A 27906-nucleotide genomic window follows, 5' to 3' on the forward strand; every position below is an offset into this window, starting at 1 on the left:
TTTTTTTTTTTTTTTTTTTTTTTTTTGTTGCTACCTTTTAATAGTTAAAACTATTGCTAAAAGGCAGAAATGCCACAAATAATAATAATACTTTTCTCCTCAATTTAGCTTTATATCTCCCCAAAGAAATACTTAGGAAAAAAGAGGTAAAGACATAATAATCAAACCACAGCACTCTAGCCTGCCTTCTTCATTTGCTAACCTGAATCAGTGTCCATTGGTATGAGGCCTTCAGGGGATGAGCTCTGAATGACTGGAGACACCACAGTGGAAAGCCTGTAGGATATCAAAAGGAGCTTCTCTACCACAGGTCTCCACTCGCTCACCAACTGCAGGCTGCTGCAACAAGAACATTAGGGAAATTTATACTAAAAGCAAAAATCACATTTTAAAAATGAAAACTAGATAAAAGGAGTTGAATTTGTGTTTCAAAACTGTTCAATATATAAAATATGTGAGACATAAAATACACACAGATATGTATGTTTTAAATCTGATTGTCAATTTTATTCAAAGCAATAGACTGCATGCCTTTCCCAGGACACATTCCAACAAGAGGTTAAAGCTCAGAAATGAATGGATTTCTGAGACAGGAAGGTAGCTACAGAAATCCTTACTTTAGAGATAACTTCTGCAAAGCTCCTGTTATACAGTGGACTCGCCCATACATTGGAAATGATGCTGCTGCCTGAAGCAGAGAATTTTCAGCCTGATATACTTCTTCCTCAAGATTTTCCATCAAGCATTTGATAACTAGAAAAAGCAAACAAAATCAAAGTAATGGCAATTTTAAAACATTTGTAAATGTACGAACAGCAGAACAGTTCCCATTAATATGCCCAACTCAAATGAACTTTACACTAGAGTTTTTTTAATCAAAAAGAGATCTTTCAAGGTTATCCAACAGGGTTGCTCATTTCTAGTTAAGGCAGAACTGAGTGTCTTTCCCTAAACTGCCTGTATCCATTACAACATTCACTCTTAGTCCTTCCTCCTAAACATCCTCTCACTAGGATATCAAACCCGAGGCTGATGAGGCATCTGCTCATTGGACAGCAGATGGCTTTCAAATTAAAAAAGAAAAAAAAAGAACAGTTTTTTTGAAAAGTAATTCATATACCACAAAATTCATACATTTGAAGTATACAATAGTTTTTACTAGTCACATATGTACAACCATCACCATAATTAATTTTAGAACATTTTCACTGCCCTCCTGCCACCAAACCAAAAAAAAAGAAAACTTACCCGTTAGCAGTCACTGCTCTCCTTGCACCTCTACTCTTCTCCAGCCCTAGAGGATCACATATTGTGTGATTCCATTTATGTGATACGTCCAGAGTAGGCAAATCTATAGACAGATTTTCTGTCTATACAGATTACAATGATTACAATGATTACAATCTAGACAGATTACAATGATTGATTTTCTGTCTATAGATTTGCCTACTCTGGACGTATCATATAAATGGAATCACACAATATGTGATCCTTTAGAACTGGCTTCTTTCACTTAGCATGTTTGCAAAGTTCATCCATGCTGCAGCATGTATCAATACTTCATTCCCTCCTTTAGATGAGTAATAGTTCACTGTATAGCCATACCACATGGACATACCACGTTTTATTTATCCAATTATCTGTTGATACACATGGATTGTTCCCACTTTTTGGCTACCATGAATAATGCTGCTATAAACATTCTTGTACAAGTTTTTGTTTAGATGTATGTTTTCATTTCTCTTAGGTATATGCTTCTCATGGACTACGTGTTTGTGCTCCCTCCCCCACCCCAATATTGGTATGCTGAAGCCCTAATCCCTGACGTGATAATCGAAGATGGAGATCTTGGAAGGTAATTAGGTTTAGATTAAGTCATGAGATTAGGACCCTCATAATGGGATTAGTGTCCTTATAAGAACAAAGACCAGAGCTTGCTCTCTCTTCCTGCCTTGTGAGCACACAGCAATGTGGCCATCTGAGAGTTAAAAAGAGGCCCCTTATCAGGAACTGGAAACTTGATCTTGGAATTCTCTGCCTCTAAAATTATGAGAATAATGGTCTGTGTTTAACCCACTTAGTCAATGGTATTTTGTTATAGCAGCTCGAGCTAAGAGTAGAACTGCAGGGTCACATGGTAACTCTATGTTTAGCCTTTTGAGGAACTGTCAGACTATTTTCCAAAGCAGATACAGCATTTTAAAATCCCACCAACAGTCTATGTGGGTTCCACTTTCTCCACATCCTCATCAACACTTGTCATCATCTATTTTTTAAATTATAGTCATAATTATGGGCTGTGAAGTGCTTTCTCGCTGTGATTTTGACTTGCATTTCTACAAAGGCTTTTGATGCTGAGCACTTTTTCATGTGCTTACTGTTCATGTAAGTAACAGTACCTTCTTTGGAAAAATGTCTATTCAGATTCTTTGCCCATTTTTAAAATTTGGTTATGTCCTTTTATTAGTGAGTTGTAAAAGTTCTTTATATATACTAGACAAAAGTCCCTTATCAGACGTAGGATTTGCAAATATCCCATTTTTCAGGCTTTTTCAATGTCTTAATGGCATCCTTTCACATACAAGTTTTAAATTTTGATGAAGTCCAATTTATTTTTTGTTTCCTTTTGTGGCTTATACTTTGGAAGTCATGACTAACCACTGGTTAATCCAAGATTACAATGATTGACATTCATGTGTTCCTCTAAGAGTTTTATAGTTTTAGCTCTTATATTAGATCTTTGATTTCTTGTGAGTTAATTTTTGTATATGGCGTAAGGTAGTGAATCTAATTTCATTCTCTTGCATGTACGTGTCCAGTTATACCACTATAACAGATGTCTCCCCTCATGCCTTGGAAGGAGAAGGTTATATTCCAAATATTAGATTTGTGTAAAAACAGCAAATCATTATCATTCACAATGTATTAAAACTCCTAAAATCAATAAGAAAAGACAACCCTACAGAAAACTGGACAAAGGACATCAAAAGGCATTGCATTGAGGGGAAAAGTAAATGGCTTGTAAACATGGGAAAAAGTAATTACATTAGTAATCAGAAAAATGTAAGATGAAACCACAATTAAATATTATTTTGTATTACACAAAATTTTAAAATCTGACAATAGCAAATTATGGTGATGATGTGATGCAATACAAGTCTCAGAATTTGCTGGTGAAAGTGTAATTTAAAAGCCTACTTGGCATCATCTCATAAAGCTCAAGATGCACATACTTTGTGACCAAATTATTCCATTTGTTTACCACAAACTCTTAGATATGTGCATTAGAAGATATATTAATATATAGGCTGAGTACCCCTTATCTGAAATGTTTGGGACAAGAAGAGTTCAGATTTTATATTTTTTCAGATTTTGGAATATCTGCACCATACTTTGAATACCCCAAATGTGAAAATCCGAAATTCAAAATGCTCCAATGTGCATTTCCTTTGAGTGTCATGTTGGTACTCAAAAAACTTTGGATTTTGGACTACTTCAGATGTTGGATTAGGGATGCTCAACCTATATGTAAAAGATCTATATGAGAATGTTTACATTGGCATTACTTATTTAGGAAAAAAAGTCCATCAATAGGAGAACAGATTCATAAATTGTGGTAAATCTGTATAATATACACAGTAAGTACTACTGAAAAAATTCAGTATCACATAAAACTGAATAATATATAATACATATATATGCCAGAGGCAATATTATAAAAAAAAAGATAAAAATATAAAATACGGCTAGGATAAAGGAAAGGCTTCAAAGATATGGGTGTTATTGTATGGCTACAGTAAGTGTGATCATCTAGCTTGTGAACAAAACTTGTGAACTTTTTACATATTATTTATATATATTACACGTATATATACTTAAGTCTTCTATATTTAAATATTCTTTGTATGTTTGAAATATCTCATAAAGTCCTAAAATGTCTTGAATTGAAAGTCTTTATGTGAGGCATGCACTCCCTATTCATCTCAATTGCAGTCCTCTTCCCACTGTCTAAATAGGGTCTCCTTTTAAATCCAGCCATGAAGCAATTCAAATAGGCAAGTATCATCCTCCATGGTACTGTCATCTCTCTATCTCCAGATATCTGGCAACAATCCCATCAGAACTAACCATGGCCTCCTCTTTTCCTCCCATTACTAGTTCTCTTTTTTGTGGCTGTTTCTACCATCTTGGAAATAATAATTTTTAACTCTCTATATCTGATCTCCCTTTTCCTATTAAAAAAAAATATCCTTATCTGTCCTTATTTCTAGTACAATTCCAAAATGAAGATTGACTAGCATAAAATTAAGTACATGAATCCCCAATAAATATTTGTGGAAAATCACTAGATCTGAACAATCTCAGACCATAGGTTTTGGAACTGGCTATCTGGGAAAAGAGAAAGACAGGGGTATGACAGTTAATTAAAACATAAACCCTGACAGACAAAGGAACTCTGCCTATATAGAAACAATAAAGATGGTCTGTCTCTAGTCACAGTATAATTTATGCAGGGAAAAAAGCAAACTTTTGGTAGAGAAAGAGGTAATTCTCATTTAAAAAGAACTTTATTAATAAATATTTGTATATGTGCTTATTCAACATAAATCTTCTGTTTAGAAAAAAGTATTATAGCTGAGTAAACTGTTCATTTGCATAATAAGAACCCATGGTGCTCTTATATGCTGATAAACTTTTAAATAAAAAGTCACGAAGTCTATGTTTAACCATTAAATATTCTAGCCAAATGAATACTGAGAGAGTAAGATACTGGTTTTGATAAGAGCAAACATCAATACAAACCCATTAATGTGTTCCTTTCCACCACAGCAGCTGGCCTATCTCCATCACCACATGCAACTTGCTGAGTTAAGTAGGCAGACAAGGATAACGGTAGAGCATCCTGCCATATTAAGAAGTTCAGCAGGTAGGAAGCTGTCACACAGTCGTATGGTTTGGTGCTTGTGCTGAGCACCAATGCTGCCTGAAATAAGCCTTGCAGTTTCTCTGAATCCTAGAATAAAGCACAGACTCAGTAACTGTCAAATTAAAGATTTCTTTAATTTAAAAAAATAGTAAATTATTTAAAACACAGCCTGGAGCTGGGTACAGTGGCTCAAGCCTGGAGTCCCAGCTACTCAAGAGGCTGATAGAGGAGGATTACCTGAGGCCAGGAGCTCAAGATCAGCCAAGACAACATAGTGAGACCCCATCTCAAAAAAACAAAACAACACAGGCTGGGTGCAGTGGCTCATCTCTGTGACCCCATCACTTTGGAAGGCCAAGATGGGAGGATCACTTGAGGTTAGGAGTCTTGAGACCAGCCTGGGTAACACGGTGAGACAAAAAACTTACTCTACAAAAAAACTTAAAAATTAGCTGCATGTAGTGGTGCACACCTGTAGTCCCAGCAAGTCAGGCTGAGAGGGGAGGATCACTTGAGCTCAGGAGTTCATGGCTACAGTGAGCTATGACTGCACCACTGCGCTCCAGCCTAGGCAATAGAGCGAGACTCTGCCTCTATGACAAAAAAAAAAAAAAAAAAACGCAGCCTGGCATACAACTGTAACTCAATATAAATATTAATTTCCTTTCTCCCTGAATATAGGTAAGTTTTTTATTACAGTAATTAATGATTACTAATCGGTTGGAAATAATTTCAATTGGGAAATTCAACACTGATAAAACCTTTTTTAAAAACTGCTTCTTTCTTCAGCAAAAGTGTACTTTGTCCTGTAGAATTTTGCTATGATTACAGCCAGACTATATTTATTATTTCTAGACAGGGCAGTTCATAGTCTCTCTGGGCTGATGTTTCACCTGGGCATCATATGGCTGCCCTTCTCCCTTCCTCCTTCCTATACAGGTAGTTCATTGGAGAAAACTGCAAATCCCCTGGGAGGCTGTACCTGGCAAAACTTCGTGTGTGTAGAAAACAAAGTGATCAATTCAGCCTCAGAAATTATGCATCAGCGCTCCCACACCTATATCTCATAGAAACATCCACTCACATCGCCTGTCCTAAAGAAGATAGAACAAAGGACAGTGTGCTGTTGTAGTCACGGAAAGGCACTGGGTTGACAACAGAAGACATGAGTCCTAGTCCCAACTTCAACAACTGGCAAGCTGTGTGTTCACCAGTCTGGAAGTCAGGGTTTGGCTGCTCAATAATATTCTGATTCTACTAGGATTATGTCCTATCTTATGTCAGGAGAAAATAATTATACACTCAATTTTGAAGTAGATTACAGGTCTACAAATATTTGATGATGTTTTATAATTTCACAACAGTAGATATCAAATGTGCTGATTTAAATATCTGTTTATTCCAATTTAAATTCTTTACCATTTGATTGTTTATTTTCTATGACCTAAACAAAAAACTTAAAAGTAGTGGCCAAAGTTCAAGTTTAAGTATTAGAACCAACTAAGCATCTAAGCCATTTTTTAACTGACAATTAAGTCCCAGAACTGTTTTATTAACCATTAGTAAGAAAGATAATAATAGCCTTTAAAGTCTAAAATGTCTTTGTTCCATCATCTTAGGTAAATCGAAGTATAATATGACAAAAGATCTAGGATATGCAGCTCCACAGAAAGAAGGGGAGTAAACTAGGTGAACAGGGTAGTCAAGTGACTTATGAGAAAAAAATGCCGTCAACAATACGTACGTACACGTCCTTAAAGAGATCAGGTTAGCATTCAAAAACTTCTGTAATCTTAACTATATTAAAAAATTAATTATATATTATATAAGGGACACCCAAAGAAAGACTTTGGAAATATAATATTGTGATGATTAATACTGAGTGTCAACTTGATTGCATTGAAGGATGCAAAGTATTGTTCCTGGGTTATGTCTGTGAGGGTGCCAAAGGAGATTAATATTTGAATCAGTGGACTGGGAAAGGCATCCTCCATCTGGGTAAACACAATCTATTCAGGTGCCAGCGCAGCCAGAATAAAAGCAGGAAGAAGAATATGGAAAGATTAGACTGGTTTAGTCTTCCGGCCTACTTCTCCCATGCTGGATGCTTCCTGCCCTGGAACATCAAACTCTCCCAAGTTCTTCAGCTTTGGCTTCCTTGCTCCTCAGGTTGCAGAAGGCTATTGTGGGACCTCACCTTGTGATCGTGTGAGTCAATACTCCTTAATAAACTCTCCTTTAGATATACATCTATCCTATTAGTTCTGTCCCTCTAGAAAACCCTGATACAAATATATAATTAATATTTTTAAATCTTGAATGCCTATTCCTTTAACTAGTTTACTAATCTGGAAGCCAGACAGAGAGTATAAGCAAAATCCTACAGCAAACCACATGTGGTACTAAATTTCTTGAATTCTATGGCTAGTGTCACTATACCAAGCACAGGTTTATCAAATTTAGAGATGCAGAGGTCCCTTAAGGCCCTTAGTGATGTAAGGGCCAAGTCTTTCACATTTATGCCATAATATGCCTTCTCCATCCAGGTACTCTCAAAATATTTGCCAAGAATGAGACATCGCTATTGACAAAATATGAGGTGATGTGACGAATGATAAGGTGAGGAGGGGCAGACAGAGGAAGAGAAAATCTCCTCTTTAAAATCTCCTCTTTAAAATGGTAATGAAAGTCAGCAGCCTGAGCACCAGGGAAGTTTCTGCTCACAAGGGCACCTAAAAATCATAGGCATCGGTACATGCTGTACAGCAACTTCCAACATTGACCCAAGTCAAAAAAGAGCTGTTCTGAGAGATAGATAGATAGATGTTCTACATAGCCATCTAGAAGCCACAGAAACAGATACTACCCTCTCTGGCATGTGATCCTACAGAATTCCACTGCATCTACAAGCTACCATGCCCTAAACACAGCTGAACAACCACAGCCTAGACCATGGCTCAGCTGCAGCAGCCACCCTCGGCCTTTACAGAGCTCTAATAGAAAGCCATAGCTAAGCTCCAGAAACTGTACTCTGCTGGTGACCCAACAGCCCCAGGAGAAGCCTCAAGGGCAGAGCTAAGAGCCTGGGTCTGGAAGTCCCCTGCAGACTCATCCCACGCAATGTGTTCACTTCCAACCCCATCTTTAATTCCTACCCCAAAGTGGGAAGAGCAATGTGTCAGGAAGAATGGAGGGGCTGGGGATGAGGTAGAGCACCCAGGGACTGTTGTTAACCTCAAGTACTTGGTAAGTTTCAGTCTCAGTTTAGCTATTGCTGGTTGAAAAACCAGAAACATCCTCTCTACCTCATTTACACTCAGTTTCTCAAGTGTATGAAAAAGGGAGATTATCTCAAAAAATGCAAGTTACTGTAAGCGATGTGTTCTGATCGAATATTACATGTCCAAGGAAACAGGGGAAACCACAGTTAACTAAAATCTACCAATAATCTGGTAAACAATAAAACCTACCACCTCCTACACCTCCCTTTTTATCAAAGCAATAAAAACAGCAAAGCTCACTGATTTGGGCCTTATTTACTTTTTGATATTTCCTCCTTTCCCACCAACCCCAAAATAGTAGAGAGGTGTTAATGATAATTGAAAGAAACAGTCCAAAACCATGAGATGGCAGATGCAAAGTGCATGAAAAATCCTCAGACTGCTTTATCTGCTGACAGAAAGTTTCCATGCATACACCACATTTATACTAGAAAAGTCCTGATACCTGAAAATGTGCAGCTGTTTTTGATAACTTCATCAGAAGATCAAATGCTAAAATTTTCACATCTTCAAAAGTGCTGGTAAAACATTCCATTAGTGCTTGGAAACGACCAACATCAATATCATGATTCAGCTGATACACTGTATAAATTCTACCTAAAAATATTTTAAAAACAAAAAGATTTAAAAGTGAATAAAAGGAAATCAACCTTCTGAAGTTATTTGACCAAATTTATAGAAAATTAGTACCAAAAAACCACACTTCATACTTTACCCATGACAGCATAAAAGAGTAACTTTTCCATTAATTTAATTCTTAAAATGACAAAGTACCACAGTTCTCCAAATTAAGAAAGATTTTAAACCATTCCATTATCTTTCAAAAGATATTATGTAAAAGATTCCTAAGTTATTGTTAAAATAAACAAAACAAGTAAATTTAGAAACACATCTTTTTAAAAATCTTAATAAAACTTCTTGACCTAGAATACAAAGTCCTGGCCGGGCTCAGTGGCTCACACCTGGAATCCCAGCGCTTTGGGAGGCCGAGGCGGGTGGATCACCTGAGGTCAAGAGTTTGAGACCAGCCTGGCCAACGGAGTAAAACCCCGTCTCTACTAAAAATACAAAAATTAGCCGGGCATGGTGGCACACGGCTGTAATCCCAGCTACTTGGGAGGCTGACGCAGCAGAATCACTTGAGGCCGGGAGGTGGAGGTTGCAGTGAGCCAAGATCACATCAGTGCACTCCAGCCTGGGCAACAGAGACTTGGTCTCAAAAAAAAAAAAAAAGAAGAAAAGTCCTACTGTATCTTAGAATGAACTGACACAGAATGATCAGTATGATGACATATCCTGACAGACTTACTGGGAGTCAAGGATAAAGAAGGAATCTACTGGCCATTCAGGGAAGAGCTCAATTCATCTACAAAATGGAAAAAACTAGACTGGCTGCACTCGTCCCTATAACAACATGTAGTGCTAAAAGATAATGGAGCAATGCTTACAAAATCCTCAGGGAATGAAGGTGTGAAGAACTTTGCCTATCAAACTCTTATTCAAGTGTAAGAACAATAGAAACATTTTATAATATGCAAGAAATTAAGAACTACTTATCTCCAGAAACTTCTAGAGAAAAAGGAATTTCAGCCAACCAAGGGATGAAAAGAAAAATTACCCTAAAGAATGATGGCAATCACTGACTTAACTTAACTCTAGGGGCAATCACTGACTCCACTTAACTCTAGGATGAAGACTCAAGAACTGTGGAAAAACAGGGTTTCAAGGCAAAATGTGAAGAACACTTAAAAACATTTCACAGGCCGGGCGCAGTGGCTCAAGCCTGTAATCCCAGCACTTTGGGAGGCCGAGACGGGCGGATCACGAGGTCAGGAGATCGAGACCATCCTGGCGAACACAGTGAAACCCCGTCTCTACTAAAATACAAAAAACTAGCCGGGCGAGGTGGCGGGCGCCTGTAGTCCCAGCTACTTGGGAGGCTGAGGCAGGAGAATGGCGGGAACCCGGGAGGCAGAGCTTGCAGTGAGCTGAGATCCGGCCACTGCACTCCAGCCTGGGCGACATAGCAAGACTCCGCCAAAAAAAAAAAAATTTCACAAGTCAACTCCTAAGGAAAATGGAAACATTCTTATGCTTACTTAATTTGAGGAATATAAATTGGGATACAAATTTCTCATTTAATCTTAATTTACAAGTTAGCACAACCCTATGAAATTCCTAGAGCCGACACCTGAGGTTTTTGTTACTTCCTTAACAACTTTGCTCAGATTTGCTTCTTGTTCTCCAATCTGACTGCTTTTTTTTTTTTTTCTTGTATAATTGCTCTGGCTAGAACTTTCAGTACAACAGTGAACAGCAGTGGTGACAGTGGGCATCTGTGTCTTCTTCCTGATCTTAGGGCAAAAGCTTTCAGTTGCTCACCGAGTGTGATGTTACCTGTGGTTGTGTTACAAATGTCCTTCATCATCTTGTCCTTCCTATTCCTAGTTTTGCTGTGTTCATTTTTTTAATCATAAAAGGGTACTGAATTTTGTCAAATGCTTTTTCTGCATAAATTAAGATGATCACATGGTATTTCCACGTTCATTTTAATGTGATGACATTGACTATTATTCTTAAGTTGACCCACCCTTACATTCCTGGGATAAACTCCTTCCTCATGGTATATAACGCTTTTAATATGCTGTTGGATTTGGTTTGCTAGTATTCTATTGAGGGTTTTTGCCGCTATATACATAAGGGATATTGGTCTTTTATCTTCTTTTTCTTTTCTTCTTTTCTTTTTTTTTTTTTGAGATGAAGTCTTGCTCTTGTCACACAGGCTGGAGTGCAATGGTGTGATCTCAGCTCACTGCAACCTCAGACTCCCGGGTTCAGGCGATTCCCCTGCCTCAGCCTCCTGAGTAGCTGGGATTACAGGTACCCGCCACCACATCCAGCTAATTTTTTGTATTTTTAGTAGAGATGGGGTTTCACCATGTTGGCCAGTCTGGTCTTAAACTCCTGACCTCACGTGATCCACCAGACTCGGCCTCCCAAAGTGGTGAGATTACAGGCATGAGCCACCACGCCCGGCCGGTTTTCTTTTAAGTGTCTTTGGTTTTGGTATCAGGGTAATGATGGCCTTATAAAATGAGGTAGGAGGTGTTCCCTTCTCTTCAATTTTTTGAAAGAGTCTGAGAAGGACTGGTGTAATTCTTCTTTCAACGTTTTGTAAATTTCACCGGAGAAGTCACTCGCCCTAAACTTTCTCTTCTCTCCTTCTGTGAGCCTTCTGAATACTGATTCAATCTCTTCTTAAAGGTCTGCTCACATTTTCTATCTCTTCTCAAGTCAGTAATTGTCATGTTTCTAGAAGCTTGTCCATTTCATGTAGATTATCTAACTTGGTGTTATAACTGTTCACTGTATTGTCTTATAATCATTTTTATTTCTGCAAACTTAATAGAAATGTTCCTACTTTCATTTCTGATTTTAGTTGTTTGTACTGTCTTTCTTTTATCTTAGCCAGTTTAGCAAACTTTGTCTATTTTGTTGATCTTTAAAAAACACAACTTCTGGTTTCGTTATTTGTGCTGTTTTTCTATTCTCTATTTCGTTTATCTTTGTTCTAATCTTTTTGTTTCCTTCCTTTTAAGTTTGTTCTTCTCTTCTAATTGCTTGAGGTAGAAAGTTAACTTGGTTATTAATTCAAGATCTTTTGCCGTAGGCATTTACAGCTATAACTTTCCCTATAAGCACTGCTTTTGCAGCATTGCATAAGTTTTGGTATGTTGTATTTTTGCTTTCACTCATCTCAAAATATTTTCTAACTTCCTTCATTATTCTTTCATCCATCAGTTGTTTAAGAGCTTTTTTCCAATTTGAAACCCTTTATGACACCACTGTATGAAGCCACTAACACTCTCCAGCCTCCTAGGTTTTCTATATATCCCCCTTATCTTCTTGAAATATTTTTCATAGAACTTATCTACATCTTGTACATACATAATCTACATAATCTTGCATCTACATAATGTAATAATATATACAAATTCTACGTATTACTTGTTCATTCCTGTCTCCCTTCACTGAAACATAAGCTCCAAAGGAAGAAGCACCTTGTTTGGGACAGTGAATATCCTTGGCTGCTTGACATATAATAAGCACTAAATTAATATTTGCTGAACAAATCCTTTTAATCTAATTGTAGAACTGTATTACCATCAATATTGTGGCATTTGATTCCACATAAGAAAGATGCATGCAACTTATTCTTCTTGGTCTAGGAAAGGCAGAAACCATTTGACTAATCTCAAATCAGAGTCCTATCACTGAAGTTCTTGAGATAATAATGAAGGATGAATTTACATCTCCCATCCTGTACTTCACAGTCAAGGTTCTTAAGTCTCCTTTAAAAGTAATGGCTACAGTATAGCTTGCTCCATTTACATTACCTCCCAGTTGTCTAACATAATTACAATGGCATAAGTCACTGCCCAATTACATGAAACTCATACATTAGGAAGATGACTCAGGGTTTTCATTTTTAAAGTACATTTAAATGTATCAAATTACTCTCTTGACTGAAAAATTATAGGTACGCTTCAGCCTAGTTTTAATTCCCACACACTTAGGTGCAGCTACAACTACATCAAATGCGCAGGAAACTTTTTGTTATAAGATTGAAGTAATCAATCACTCTGAGGTAAAAACTTATTTTCTAAATTAAGTTGAAGTACCACTGAAATTTTATGAACTGACGGGAGACTCCTGCATTCACTGAATGCTGTAACAAATTACCACATACTTGGTGGCTTAAAACCACAGAAATCTATTCTCTCACAGTTCTGGAAGCCAGAAGTTCAAAATCAAGGTGTCAGTAGGGCCATGCACTCCAGAGGCTCTAAAATCTGTTCCTTGCCTCTTCCAGCTTCCAGCAGCTGCAGGCATTCCATGGCCTGGAGCCATATCACGCCAATCTCTACCTACGCTGTCACACTGCCTCCTCTTTCGTTTGTCAAATCTCTCTCTGCCTCTGTCTTGTAAGGATACTTGTGATGACATTTTTGGTCCATCAAGACAATCTAGATATCTCACCTCAAGATCCTAAACTTAAGAACATCTGCAAGGACCCTTTTTCCATGTAAAGTTTGCATTCACAGCTTCTTAAGGATTTGATGTGGATGTGTTTTGGAGACCATTTTTAAGCCTGCCATCCCCACCTGAATAAGGTGATCATATTTCTTACATAAATACTGTAGAAAGCCAATATCATCAATACTCTAATAGGATGCCCTGTGAAGAACACTATATCATCCATGCAACATTCCTGCAAAAATGTACAGCATGAATCAAGTCATCAGGAAACAATGAGACAAACCCCAATTGAGACATATTCTTCCAAAATGTTAATATCATAAAACAAGAAATTTTCCAGATTAAAGGAAGCTAAAAAGAGGCATAATAACAAAACGCAATGCGTGATCTAGGACTGCTTCCCAGATTGTAAGAAGTTAGTTTTTTGTTCTATAATATAAAAGGCCATTTGTTGGGACAATTGGCAAAATTTAAATATGGACTGTATATTCGATTAAAGCATTGTATCAACATTCAATTTCCTGAATTTGATCATTGTGTTATGGTTATAAAATTAATAAAAGACACAGATATAGCAAATATTGCAAAATATTAATAACTGATGAATCGGCCGGGTGCGGTGGCTCACGCTTGTAATCTCAGCACTTTGGGAGACTGAGGAGGGTGGAAAACCTGAGGTCAGGAGTTCGAGACCAGCCTGACCAATATGGTGAAACCCTGTCTCTACTAAAAATACAAAAATTAGCCAGGCGTGGTGGCAGGTACCTGTAATCCCAGCTACTCAGGAGGCTGAGGCAGGAGAACTGCTTGAACCTGGGAGGCAGAGACTGCAGTGATCACGCCACTGCACTCCAGCCTGGGCAACAGAGCGAGACTCCGTCTCAAAAAAACAAAAACAAAAACTAAAACAAAAAAAAAAACGATGAATCTAGGTAGAGCGTACATGGCTATTCATTGAACTAGTCTTGAAACTTTGCTGTTGATTTTTTTCAAAATAAAACTTTTAAAACTGATTTTCCCCAAATGAAGCAAGCCTCTATTACATTAGCTAACTGTCCTGTCAAAAAATTACACTTTGACCAATACTTTAAAATTAAAAGGAATCCAATGATAGTATAAAGCTCCCTCGTACTTCAGCCATTCCCTGTGAAAGAGTAGCTGAGCAGGATATTTTCCTGTTTGACCACAGTCAAGGAAGACTGAGCACAAGCAAGAAATCCCGCATTATAACATATATACACACATGTACACGGAAAAAAGAATCATTTTGGCAGGGCACAGTGGCTCACGCCTGTAATCTCAGCACTTTCGGGGACCGAGGCAGACAGATCAAGAGGTCAGGAGATCAAGACCATCCTGGCTAACACAGTGAAACCCCATCTCTACTAAAAACACAAAAAATTAGCCAGGCGTGGTGGCACATGCCTGAAGTCCCAGCTACTTGGGAGGCTGAGGCAGGAGAATCACTTGAACCCAGGAGGCGGAGGTTGCAGTGAGCCGAGATCATGCCACCGCACTCCAGCCTGGGTGACAGAGCTAGACTCTGTCTCAAAAGAAAAAAAAAGGAATAATTTCTTGTCAAAAAGGAAAAAATAAAAAAAAAAAGATTTGAAGAGGGAACTGAAATTTCACCCTCTTGAGAACCACACAGAAGGAAAAACAAAGGGTATCATTAAACCAGAATACTTGGAAATTACAGCCTCATATTGTCTTTCCGAAACCAGATTGAGGCATATGAAACAGACGGTATGTAAGGGAAACCACATTCTAACTACAGAGCTCACTGAGAAATATTAAATATAATAGAAGCTATTATTATTTCAAATTTTAAAACTTAAAGAACAGATTGGATACTATCTTAAAACAGCAACAAACAAATTAGGGAGATAAGAGCTGGAACTCTTTCCATAATAAGCATAATTCATGAAAATTACACTTTGGGGTTGGCAAATAATGATCAATGAAAAGGGAGATAGTTTCTCTTCTGTCCTTTACTGGCAAATTTCATTATGTACAAGCAAGAATTATATGGTAAGAATAAAACCTCAAAGAAAGGCAACAAAACTGAAACTTCAAATAAAGCAAAATGTAGAATAAGTATGTTTTGAAAGAAAAAAAATTACTTCCCTTAACATTATTAAACACTTACCTTCTGGGACATGAAAAACTTCAGCTATTGAGCCTAAAATGGTTAAAGCTGAAAATCTAGTTGAGTAGGAAGATCCAGGAAACAATGCTTCAAAAAGACTGTTACAAATGGATGACATGAAATTCTTAAAAAAAAAAAAATTACAGTAAGTATAATTACGTCACAATAGGTTATGTTCACCGTATTAAACACCCTTTTAGAGTGGGTGTTTTGTTTTAATGTAAAATAAAAAATTTCAAAAACAATACTGGTTGTTCACTTTGCTTAATAATTCAGGTTAGTACCCTTGACCATAAGCTATATCACGACTTTAATAAACCCTGTATTTGCAGAGTCAACAAGAAGTACAATTTCTACTGTAGCCCAGACAGATATGTACACTTTTTGTTTTTTAAGACAGAGTCTCACTGGGTTCAACAGCCCTAGTCTTCACTGACTCTACCAAAGATCCCTGCATTCATTTCTAGGGTGAAGAACATGCAATCTTGGGGATTTATCATTTAGGTCCCCACAAGCCCTAAGAGTTTATTAGGTTATTAATTCTATTAGGTTTCAAAGGAATAGGGCCATTACTGAAAAATATCCTAGTTAAACTACTTTTAATTATAAGTGAAACAGGATTCACATTAAAACACAACAAGGGCCAGGCGTAGTGGCTCATGCCTGTAATCCCAGCAATTTGGGAGGCTGAGGCGGGCGGATCACCTGAGGTCAGGAGTTTGAGACCAGCCTGGCCAACATGATGAAACCCCGTCTCTACTAAAAATACAGAAAGTAGCCCAGTGTGGTGCCGGGCGCCTGTAGTCCCAGCTACTCAAGAGGTTGAGGCAGGAGAATTGCTTGAACCCAGGAGGCGGAGGTAGCAGTGAGTCAAGACCACACCACTGCAGTCCAGCCTGGATGAAAGAGCAAAACTCCATCTAAAAAACACAAGATCATCCACTAGGAGGTATCATTCAAACTGTATTGTCATTTATATGCTTAAATATAGTTCTTCTTTCCCGCAATCAGACTGCAGCCACGATGAAGGTAGGGACCACATTTCTATGTTTGGATGCCTAGTGCTGAGCACACTATCCTACACACATAGTAACGCTCAGTATATGCTCTAATCACTTTTAATGGTTCCCAGTGAAGCTTCCAAATCTTCCTTGGCCTATCACTGAAAGCTATCCATTTTCAACTGGATTCTTTGGATTCACTTCCCATTACTCAAGTCCTCCATTCCCTAAGGTATTTTACGTCATTCACACCACTGAATTCACCATTCCCCAAGTTCTCCCTGTACTTTCTTATCTCCAAGCCTTCATTAAGCTAGTACTGGGGATTGCGGGGAGAAAATACTGAGATTTTGGAGTCAAGAGCAGGTCTGGACTGGAGTTCTGACTCTACCACTTACTAGCTGAGGAAACCTTACACAGGTTATTGCACTTCACTGAGCTTCAGCTTTCTCACTTGTTAAGTGGGGATAAGAATGTTATCTTACAGCCTTTTTATTAAAGGTTAAATGAGAACATGGACATCTAACATTTTATAAATTTAAAAGGACTCTAGTTACTATCAGTTATTTAGGTATAAAATAATCTCCACTAGACGAGAAGATGTCTTTTTCAACTAATAGCCTCCTCTTCTCCCCCAGCACTTAAAGTCTATTGATTGGCACTGAGCACACCACACACTGTGCACGGCACCCACTGTTCTGACGATGTGACAGTCATGACAATACAGTGCCAAGGTCACAACCTCCAAAAGCCACAGGTGTGTCATTAGGGAAAAAGTACCACAACCACGAGACTGACTCAGATTAAGACTCTAAGCACTAATTTTCAAAACATGCATACTTATAAGCACACACCAAGAAACCACACATACATGAAAATTCAGAATCTCAACCCAAAAAACAGCTTTTGTATTTCCAAGTACTTAATTGAGTTTTCACAAATCATTTTACCCCTTACAAAAAGAAAGCAAACGAGATATGCATTGTTAAATCTACCAATGATCTAAGAGAAACTGCAAAATAACTAGGCTGGGCATAATATCCAAAATAATCCATAATAATGTTGAGAGTAGGTAGTATGTCATGCCTGTAATCCCACCACTTTGGGAGGTGGAGGCAGGGGAATCACTTGAGGTCAGGATTTTGAAACCAGCCTGGGTAACACAGCAGAACCCACATCTATAAAAAAATTAATTAATTTAAAAGAAATTTTTTTAACTGTCCCACACGCACACTGGGGGCTTCAATATATATTCTAGTCACTTTTTAAATTTTTATTTATTAATTCTTTGAAGCAGGGTCTCACTGCTCTGTTGCCCAGGATGGAGTGCAGTGGTATAATTAAGGTTCACCACAGCCCTGACCTCCTGTACTCCAGCAACCTTCAAGCCTCAGCCTCCTGAGTATCTGAGACCACAGGTGTGCACCACCAAGCCCGTCTCAAGGTTTTTTTTTGTTTTTTGGTTTTTTTTTAAATAGAGATGGGGTCTTGCTATGTTGCCCAGGCTAGTCTTGAAGTCCTGGGCTCAAGTGATCCTCCTGCCTCAGTCTCCCAAAGTGCTGAGATTACAGGCATGAGCCAGCGCTAGTCGCTTTTAATGACTCTCAGCAAGGCTTTATAGAGAGATATATAGTTTACATCACTTCTTGGCCTTTTGGCTAAGATCAAGTGGAGAAATACACAGTCTACAAAGAGCTTTTTCATTTAATCCTCAAATCAATCTTTTGAGAAAGGTTACTAATTCTGCTTATAGTTGATGAGACTCAAGTCAGTCAACTAATAAGTGGCAGAATCAGGAGTAAACCTATGTCTTTAAAATTCAGGTTGTGACTTCCCAATCTTCGTCATTGAGATTTTAAGAAGTCAAGCTGATTTTAGCCTTTGAATAGAAATATTCTTTGATGGCTTTTTATCTTTTAAATACAAAACTGAAAACCAAGGGCATCCATAATAATGTTTAGAGTAAGTAGTGAGCATGTCATACTTCAAATGTATCATTAATCTATTCATCTACCTCTTTCTCAAAATAAATAGGTAAGTTCTGTCTTCTATCTGGGCCTGAGGAGAAAAAAAGGGTCTGCTTCTCAAAGGCTAGATTTGGGGGAAGAACAGTGAAAAGCTCAATCTGTTCTGCTGAAAAGAAATTCAAGATTGTCAAGCTAAGCCCTGGCCCAGACTGGAGCTGCTGTACCTGGGTTTCCATCCATTTCATTAACACAATGCCCTAAAATCCAGCCCTACTCTTCAAGCTCACTCCAATGTGAGACAGACAGCAAGCTCCCTCCACAGCTGGACCACAGGCCAAGAGTCATTAATACCAAGCCTCTGCAAGTCATGTCAATCTAACGAGAAAAGAGGCCCAGCAACAGCAGTCTTCTTCCCTGGAGAAGGACGGTGTTCAGTACCATCAATTACCCTTCTGTTAAAGTACTAAATTCACCTGGCCCACATAAGCTGAAAGTGACTGGGGTTAGCCCACTAACGTCATTCTGTAACAGTCCTCCAGTACAACACTGGTTCCATAACCCAGGCTACATCAAGTAGCTGCACCAAAGCAGCAGAAGAAATAGGTAATACTCAGCTTGAAGGAAAAAAAGCAAGAAACACAATTCACCAAAAGACTTCCATTTATTTCCCTTTTATGCTTATTCATTATACTTTTTAATTTTTTAAAAAAGTCTATGTTTAGAAATATAGCACCTACCTTATACTGCTGTAAAGAAACAGAAGGGTGCTGTTTGGTTAACTTCTTCTCTGGTTCATGTTTGGATTTATTCTGCTCCAATTTATAAAGTACCTGAGAACTTTCCTGTATCCTACAAAACAACTTTTGAGACAAAGGAAATGAAGCAGAGGTGACCCACACATTAAATTTAAATGTCAGCCTGAGAGGCAAATTCTTTAGAATAAAACGTCAGGCAAGGAGAGCACTGATTTTTAATCTCTTAATATTTTATAACATTTATTTTAGACGGAAAATAATTTTATACCAAAACAAAGTTATTATTGCAAAGCAGAATACTATCATTAAACCACAGTTCTATTTCCTTTAAGTTGGCACAAACCTGAAAATGATATAGTCATTTCCCTACTTTACCAATTCTTCACCCCATAAATGTGTTGCACAATTAATTCAAGTTGGATTATTTGATAATGATCACTTTATGAGGCGCTTAAAACTATAAAAATGCAATGGCATTCTTTCTCCTGTTACCTACCTAATTTTCTTTTTATTTTATGTTGTTTTCTTTATTATTATTATACTTTAAGTTCTAGGGTAACATGTGCATAACGTCTAGGTTAAATTACATATCTGTTAAAACTCTATGCCAGGCTCTCATGTTGGTGTGGCTGCACCCATCAACCGTCGTACGCACACTGCAGATTTTTAGTCATTGCATTCTATAGGGCACACGTTAGTAATATTGTTCACACTCCCAATTATGCAACTTCCCTCCTCCCCCTCTGCTCCCCTCTCAAAACCATGGATTAGTGAGCCCGCTAAGTGCGTGATGTTCACACTTCTCCCTTCCTCCCAGAGTCAAGTGATTCTCATTTGCATGTCACGTTCGCCACTATGAGTGAGAACATAGGCGGGTGTTTGTTACTTTTCAGGATAGTTTGCTAGAAATGGTTTCCAGCTGCATCCATGTCAAAGAGAACAGGCAATCTACCAATTTTTCTTAAAAATACCTTAACTCCAGCATTAGATTTTTTCTTTACAAAAAAGAACCCAAGGTTGATTTACTACACCAAAATGAAAGGCCTTTTGGCCATGTGTGGTGGCTCATGCCTATAGCAACACTTTGGGAGGCTGAGGTAGGAGGACCACTAGATCCCAGGAGCTTAAGACCAGCCTGGGCAACAGAGTGAGACCCTATCTCTAAAAAAAAAAAAAAATTAAACATTAGACAGGGATGGTGGTATGCCCCTGTCGTCCCAGCTACTTGAGAGGCTGGGGAGAAAGAATTGCCCAGGAGGTGGAGGGTACAGTGAGCTATGATCACACTACTGCACTCCAACCTGGGTGACAGAGCAAGACCCTTTTTTTTTTTCTTTTTTTTTTCTTTTTGGAGACTGAATCTCACTCTGTCGCCCAGGCTGGAGTGGTACAGTCTCGGCTCACTGCAACCTCCGCTCCTAGGTTCAAGCAATTCTCCTGCCTCAGCCTCCCAAGTAGCTAGGACTACAGATGCACACTGCCACGTCTGGCTAATTTTTTTGTATTTTCGTAGTGATAGGGTTTCACCGTTGCCCAGGCTGATCCTGAACTCCTGAAAAAAAATGGTGGGGGGAGGGGTGTGTGCTTTCCACTCTGGATTTTAATCCCAAATGTAAGCTTTATGTAATCAGAGAACAGGTCACAGAAGGGCCATCATGAACAGATGCGGTAGCCCAATTCCATGACCATTCCCACACGCTTCCAAAATCTGGGCTCTTTTTAAAAACCATTTCCCAAACAAAGTTCACCACTTCCCTATGCCTTCTGATGGGAAATTCTACCTTTTTAAGAAGTGAACAGATCTGTTGCCGCACTCCTGGAGACTGGCTGTTAAGATTGTATGTAATAAAGAACTGAATCCACTGCATTTCTTCCATGGTAACAATTTCTGTGCTTCGATTACTTTCACAAAGCAAGCCTAATGTATCTATCCTTACCTAAAAAACATCAAGCAATAAAAGGTTAATTTTCCAAGAAATAAGCCAAACCTAAATCACTTGAATTGTTTAATTACTTACATAGGCTACAAAAGGAAAAAAATAAACTTCAGTTCACCAATAGGTACCTTAGAAAGGTTTCTTAATCTCAAAGATCCTAGTGTTATTTCCTATACAATTATTTTATTAAATGTGTAAACTGGGGATTTATAAAATGCAACAATCAAAGATTTTTATTCCATGGTAATGCTCAGCTTCATTCCTTTTTCTCTTTTTTTCCAGTGACTCCCTTTACCCCATCACCTCACTCTTAAATTACTGATAGGCACTTCTAACTGGTTTCCTGGTTTCTTTCTGTTCCCACGCTGGAAATTCATGTTTCCACTAATGTAATTCCTTGCTGAAAACAGAGTGGCTTTGGTTTAGCTTAATAAAACCAGCTGGTGCCTGGGAATCAATGAAGTCTTTAGCCTAACATTAGACCTTTCCAAAAAATGTCCAAAACACTCCACGCCTGATAAGCAATGTTCTTAATCATCCTCCAGACCTTGCTCATTTGGGTCCCTCCATTTTGTATGCTGCTCCAAGGCTTCCTCTTTTCTAATCATATCTATCACTTCCCTAATCAAGCACCACCTGCTCTGATCAGTCTCTTCTGAGCCTCCCAAGGGAGTCCTTATGTATTGATGGCACACTTGTATCTGTACTGTCAGTTCTAAGAGTTTCCAGTTGTTTTATGTAAGTTTTCTTACATCCTCAACTAAACTTGCAGTAGCTTGAAGAAAGGGTCTACTGAAAGTTTAGTTGGGAGACTAGGGTTTCTACTCATTCTCTTTATGAACTCCCTAAAACAGTGCAGGACACAATGTAGGGGCCTCTATATTGAACTGCTACATGAAAGGGATCTACTGCACGTACAAATCCAGGTAATTTTCTTTACTTACTTGACAATGCTGATGAATTAAGCCTTGCTTTATTCTTGCACCAGACACGAGGTTCTCCCAGGTATCAGCAGCAGACTGAAGATGTCCATGAGCTCTAGCTATTCGCAGACATGCCATCAAAGCTCCCAGAGCCCCCCTGCTATTACAAGACCCTAAGGATGGGAATGATTGCTCTTGTCCTGAAAGCACAGTAACAAAGACAATTACCATATTATGCAATGACCACTATAATTATCAACTGCTAATTTTCATGTTTCCAATTAACATTTTATTTCAATAAATAAAAATCACATTTTAAACTCATTTCTAACACAAATTAAAGTTCCTATTCTAAAATAAATCATTATTTAAAATGATCTGTCCTTCTGTCAATCGTTTCAGGTAAGCATAATTCTCTTATTGTTAACGTAAACAAATCATTATTTACCTGCTAACATTTTTACTTTTTCCCTAACACTTAGAAAATGAATCAGGAAGTAAATCAGGAAAAAAAATCAGGTGGAGAAATAAACACATCGGTGACTACAGACTTATTATTGCTCTAAAAGTAAACACTGAACCTCTCTGCATATTTTACAGTGACTATTTTTCACTAGTAAAGAAGATTTAAAAAGGAACACAAAGAGCCTGCTGGTTTCAGAGGCTAGGACATCAGCCATTACCAGGAAGACAGGGCAGCTTGATATAAAAATAAAGACAACCTTACTTCAGAACAGATTCTTGAATCCTGAATTTCAGATGGCTTTTCAAAAAGTCAAGAACAACTGTTGTCAAAAATTACAAAAAATGGCTTATTTTCACATACAGGAATCAAATTTTCCTGCTACCTCATGGTTACTCTTTGACGTACTGAAAGTTTTTAACAATTTTAGTTGAAAATATTTCTTAAAATTACACTATACGATACTACATTTTTGCTTTGTTAAACAATATAATAATTTTAAGATTTATACGATGTGTCATGATCATCACTTTACACATCCTGAATTATGCTTGAATTTGCAGTGATTCCTGTAGGGTTTGTGAGTTTTAATGGGATGTCTACCCCTATTCTAAGTAACTATAGATGGCTATTTCTTCAGATCATGCCTCTGAATTTTGTCACTTCCCCAGAGAAAATAACTTGCTACTGCCAAGTTACCTGTCTTTAACCTTGCCTAACACAATTTTTAATTATTGTCTCAATCACTTGAATAAGCACATTATATAAGACACACAAACTTTTATTCCAGTAATACAACAAAATAAATTCAGAACTTGAAAAAATGAATTAAAACCTTGTAATAAAGGAAAGTTTATCATTGTAAGTGGAATTATTCTTTAGCTTGTAGAAATGACTTCAGCCAAAAAACTCCATTCAGCTTTATACAGGAACATTCGTTTCAAACCGAAACATCTATCATTAATCTCCTCCTTTACTATTTATAGAAGTGATATTTAAATTTAAATATGATTAGCATCTGCATAGCTACCTATATTTAAGCATCATAATTAGAAATTACTAAAACAAAAATGCATTTTTCTTACCAGTTTTAGCATCAATAGAAGTCTGAAGAATCTTTACCATGTACTGTAAGCTTTCAGGGCTGTAACTTAGTAATTTTGGCAAGTAATAATCAATCACGTAAGATTTTTGATCCAAGTTTCCTTCACACAGTATAAAAAGGAGAGGAGAAACCCAAGTCTCATGCCACTGGTCATTCCAAGAACTCTCAGCAGTCTGGGATTTCAAATGACTCTTATGATTTTTAAACATGGTTTCCAAGAGGTCACTTGCATAAGGTACCAATGACTGGTCTCCCATCACCTCTAAGATTTGAGATGGAATAGTTTTATCTATAGCCAGAATATGTTCAATTCCTATGCACTCTACCAAACAACCAAGGCACATGTACTTTCCTTTAATATGCCATTCCAATCGCAGAAGACTCTCAGTCAGTTTCACAAAGAAAGGATCAGGGACCAAAACTGCACCTTCCACAGTGAGCCGGTGCATTTGGAGAAGGTTTTTGAACATGATTTTGGTTTGGTGTCTCAGAGCATCCAATGGATGTTCCCAATGGGTATAGACATATTCCAAAAGTCTCCCAACTATACTTGAATTCCCATTCAGGCTGTCCCTTAGGCTGGGGGAACTTGATTCAAGGACTTGTATGGCTGAATTAGTCCAGGATGCCATGATTCTAGACAGAAACATTTCCAGCGTTGGCTCTTTAATCCTGAAGAAAAACGAACCATGATCCATTATTGTAAACTGATTAGTAAAAGAAATTTCATTTTACAATTTAGACTTTAAAAATATTAAATACAAAGAATGAGCACAAATTTCAATTATTAAATTTACAAGAACAAAAAACCACAAGACAAAACCGATCTCAAATTTGTGTATGAATCTTTTTACCTTGTAAAAAGTAATCCAGAAAGGAGTTCAAGACCAGCCTAGGCAATACAGTGAAACCCCATCTCTATAAAAATTTAAAAAATTAGCTGGGTGTGGTGACACACACCTGCAATCCCAGCTACTTGGGAGGCTGAGGTGGGAGGATTGCTTGAGCTCACGAGTGAGACTGCAGTGAGCTGTGCTCACACCACTACAGTCTAGCCTGGGTAACAGACTTTGTCTCAAAAATAATGATAATAGTCCAGGAAAGGACATAGGGAAATTTGGGGGATGATGGAAATATTCACTCTCTTGATTGTGATGATGATTACATGTGTAATTTATTTATTTATTTATTTATTTTTTTGAGACGGGGTCTTGCTCTGTCACCCAGGCTGGAGTGCAGGGGCTCAATCTCGGCTCACTGCAACCCCTGCCTCTCAGGTTCAATCAAGCGATTCTCCTGCCTCAGCCTCCCAGTAGCTGGGATGACAGGCACATGCCACCACACCTGGCTAATTTTTTGTATTTTTAGTAGAGACGGGGTTTCACCATGTTGACCAGGTTGGTGTTGAACTCCTGATCTCAAGTGATCCACCTGCCTGAGATCTGCACACCTGGGATTACAGGCGTGAGCCACCATGCCTGGCCTATACATGTAATTTAAAACATAAGGAAAGCCAAGGGTTGGAGATGGTTGGGGGAATGGGGCTTCTTTGTGATAAAAATATTCTAAAGTTGTTTGAATTGACTTTTAAGATGTTAAAATTAATTTTAGAAATGTTGATAGTTTATCAGACTTGTGAGGATCACTTTAGATTACCTATGTTAATGTTCTTCATAAATTCTAAAGCACTACACATGTAGAAATTTTATAGTTTTAAAAAACGATGGTAAAACAAATTTGAGGAAAAAAATGTTTTAAAGAAAAAAGATAGCATGAAGAATACTACAAATTAATTTTGAAATGCTGGTGGTTGTACAACTCTGTGAATAAACTAATAAAGTGAATTGTACACTTTAAATTTATGAATTGCATAATATATTAATTATAGCTCTAGTATGTAAAAAATTATTTTAATTTTCCTTTATTCATATGTTCATTATTATCAAGCTGTATGTATGTTTTGACATTTCATATATGTGACCACTTTCAGCCATTATGGCAAAAACACCACATAAATACAATATACAGCCCCATGAAGTCAGAAGACCTTCTAATATTGCTGTCTCAGGTTCTTATTAGCAATATGCTCTTAGGTAAGCATTTACTTTTCTAAGCCTCCCTTTGCCCATTCAACAAATTAGATTTCTTTTTTTTTTGCGCTCTGTCGCCCGGAGTGGAGTACAGTGGCCAGATCTCAGCTCACTGCAAGCTCCGCCTCCCGGGTTTACGTCATTCTCCTGCCTCAGCCTCCCGAGTAGCTGGGACTACAGGCACCCGCCACCTCGCCCGGCTAGTTTTGTATTTTAGTAGAGACGGGGTTTCACCGTGTTAGCCAGGATGGTCTCGATCTCCTGACCTCGTGATCCGCTCGTCTCGGCCTCCCAAAGTGCTGGGATTACAGGGTTGAGCCACCACGCCCAGCCCTAACAAATTAGATTTCTTATCCTTTATAGTAGACATATGAGGATCACATTAGATTACCTATGTTGAAGTTCTTTATAAATTCTAAAGTACTATACATATAAAACTTTCATAGTTTTAAAAAATTATAACATTGAAAATGTTAAAAATTAATTTTAGAAATGTTCTTCACAGGCTAACCTGCAGCAATAATTTCATTTATTTATTTTTTTGAGATAGGATCTCACTCTGTCACCCAGGCTTGAGTGCAGTGGCACAATCATATCTCACTGCATCCTTGGCCTCCTGGGCTCAGGCAATCTTCCCACCTCAGCCTCCCAAGTAGCTGAGACTACATGTGCATGCCACCACACCTGGCTAAGTTTGAAAAGTTTTGTACAGAGAGGGTCTCACTATGTCACCCAGGCTGGTTTTGAACTCCTGGCCTTAAGTGATCCTCTTGCCTCAGCCTACCGGGAGGGTAGCTGGGATTACAGGCACAAGCCACTCTAGCTTTTGGACTACATCTTTTAAATGTCTTACAAGTGAAACAAAATATGAGACGATAGCATCAAAACTCACTGTGAACTCAAGGTGAACAAAACATGTGCAGTATCCAAGAGAAGGGCCTCCCCACTCCGACCCATGCTCCCATTCTGCCAGTCCAACATGGCAAGTGTCCCCTGACACAGGAATAAGACAGCTGACCCAGAGACGTTACCACAACAGAGGCTTCTGCAGCTGCTCATAAACCACTCGGGGACGCTGGTGCAGTCCACTGAACGAAGAAGCACACTGCTAATCTGGAAAAATATAGCAGAGCTAATACACGTAAAGCTTTTAAAACTTTTCAGAGATATTTCAAAATACAAACCCAAACATCTCTTTCCCCTGAAAAATCCTAGGAAAAAGGACTAAACCCAAAGATAAAATACCCACAAATGTCATTATTATTGTATTAGTATTAAAGGAAAAAAATTACATCAAGTACGTGAATGATTTTGCTGGTTGGAATGTACTGGCAGAGCACAACACATCGCCACCTGCAGGTGGATAAGCTTAACAACTCTTTTTTTGGTTTTTTTTTTTTTAAACAAATGCTTTTAGAGGTGATTTGAGAAATAAACATCTTCAACTTATCCAAAGATAATTACTTTGTGTGATCTCATAAAATAATGCACATATATTTTCTAAGGTAAGGTAAAAAGATAAAATAAGTTTCCATATAATATAGCAAGCAAAAAAAGAAACCTACTAGTAAAAAATACAAGGATTGTGGCCTAAATTATCAAATTATACTTTCTATAAGAAGCAAATTTACTGAAAAATTGACTCTATCTAGCATGCTTCCTGTCTAAAGTACATGATTTGGGTTATTCTTAATAAAAAAACACATTTATCAGAAAGGTTATTACTGTGTATGTATCTATACATTAATATGCATAATTTTAACATTAAAAATATCTTGTAACATACTAATGAGAGATGACACTGAACAAACAGCACTAGAAAAAACTAAAAGAATATACATCAAAAATGTTTATAGTGATTATCTTTGTGAGATGGGCTTACAGGTGACTGTTAGTCTTTTTGTTATTGTTGCTTTATCTGAAATTTTGGAATTAAAAAAAAATTCTTTTAATTCACTTCTTTAAAAATATTTTTAATTTTCTTTTTTAAGAGACAAGAGGTCTCACTCTGCTGCCCAGGCTGGTGCAATCTTATCTCACTGCAGCCTTAAACTCCTGGACTCAAGTGATCCCCCCACCTCAACCTCTCAAGAGCTGGGACTACAGGTGTGCACCACCATATCCAGCGAATTTTTTTATTTTTTGTAGAGACAGGTCTAGCTAAACTCTCCAGGTCAATCTCAAACTCCTGGCCTCAAGTGACCCTCCTGCCTTGGCCTCCCAAAGTGTTGGGATTATAAGTGTGAGCCACTGCACCAAGCCAAAAAT

General features: G+C 37.9%; 1 protein-coding gene and 1 long non-coding RNA gene across 5 annotated transcripts in view; one reads left to right on the forward strand and one right to left on the reverse strand.

The window, feature by feature from the left end:
- Positions 1-6157, forward strand: part of LOC108522496 (uncharacterized) — a 42104-nt gene extending 35947 nt beyond the window's left edge. For both annotated transcript variants that reach the window (XR_001883490.1, XR_001883491.1), the window contains exons 2-3: positions 1748-1855; positions 5867-6157. This is a non-coding gene — a long non-coding RNA (uncharacterized LOC108522496). The remainder of the gene's footprint in view (positions 1-1747; positions 1856-5866) is intronic.
- THADA (THADA armadillo repeat containing) overlaps positions 1-27906 on the reverse strand; it is a 349278-nt gene that overhangs the window by 304092 nt on the left and 17280 nt on the right. The window contains exons 11-20 of one of the 3 annotated variants that reach the window (XM_017862713.1): positions 26531-26751; positions 23529-24220; positions 22002-22180; positions 20902-21057; positions 19103-19225; positions 15398-15521; positions 8654-8805; positions 4804-5014; positions 618-753; positions 203-339 (exon numbers count right to left, since the gene is read on the reverse strand). In XM_017862713.1, coding sequence (XP_017718202.1) covers positions 203-339; positions 618-753; positions 4804-5014; positions 8654-8805; positions 15398-15521; positions 19103-19225; positions 20902-21057; positions 22002-22180; positions 23529-24220; positions 26531-26751 — 2131 coding nt within the window. Of the gene's footprint in view, positions 1-202; positions 340-485; positions 754-4549; positions 5015-8653; positions 8806-15397; positions 15522-19102; positions 19226-20901; positions 21058-22001; positions 22181-23528; positions 24221-26530; positions 26752-27906 lie in introns of those variants that run through there. The other 2 variants (XM_017862711.1, XM_017862712.1) reach the window with 2 other exon arrangements.

Source organism: Rhinopithecus bieti, unplaced genomic scaffold, assembly GCF_001698545.2.
Source record: "Rhinopithecus bieti isolate Rb0 unplaced genomic scaffold, ASM169854v2 scaffold_61117, whole genome shotgun sequence".
In the NCBI taxonomy this organism is placed as follows: domain Eukaryota; kingdom Metazoa; phylum Chordata; class Mammalia; order Primates; family Cercopithecidae; genus Rhinopithecus; species Rhinopithecus bieti.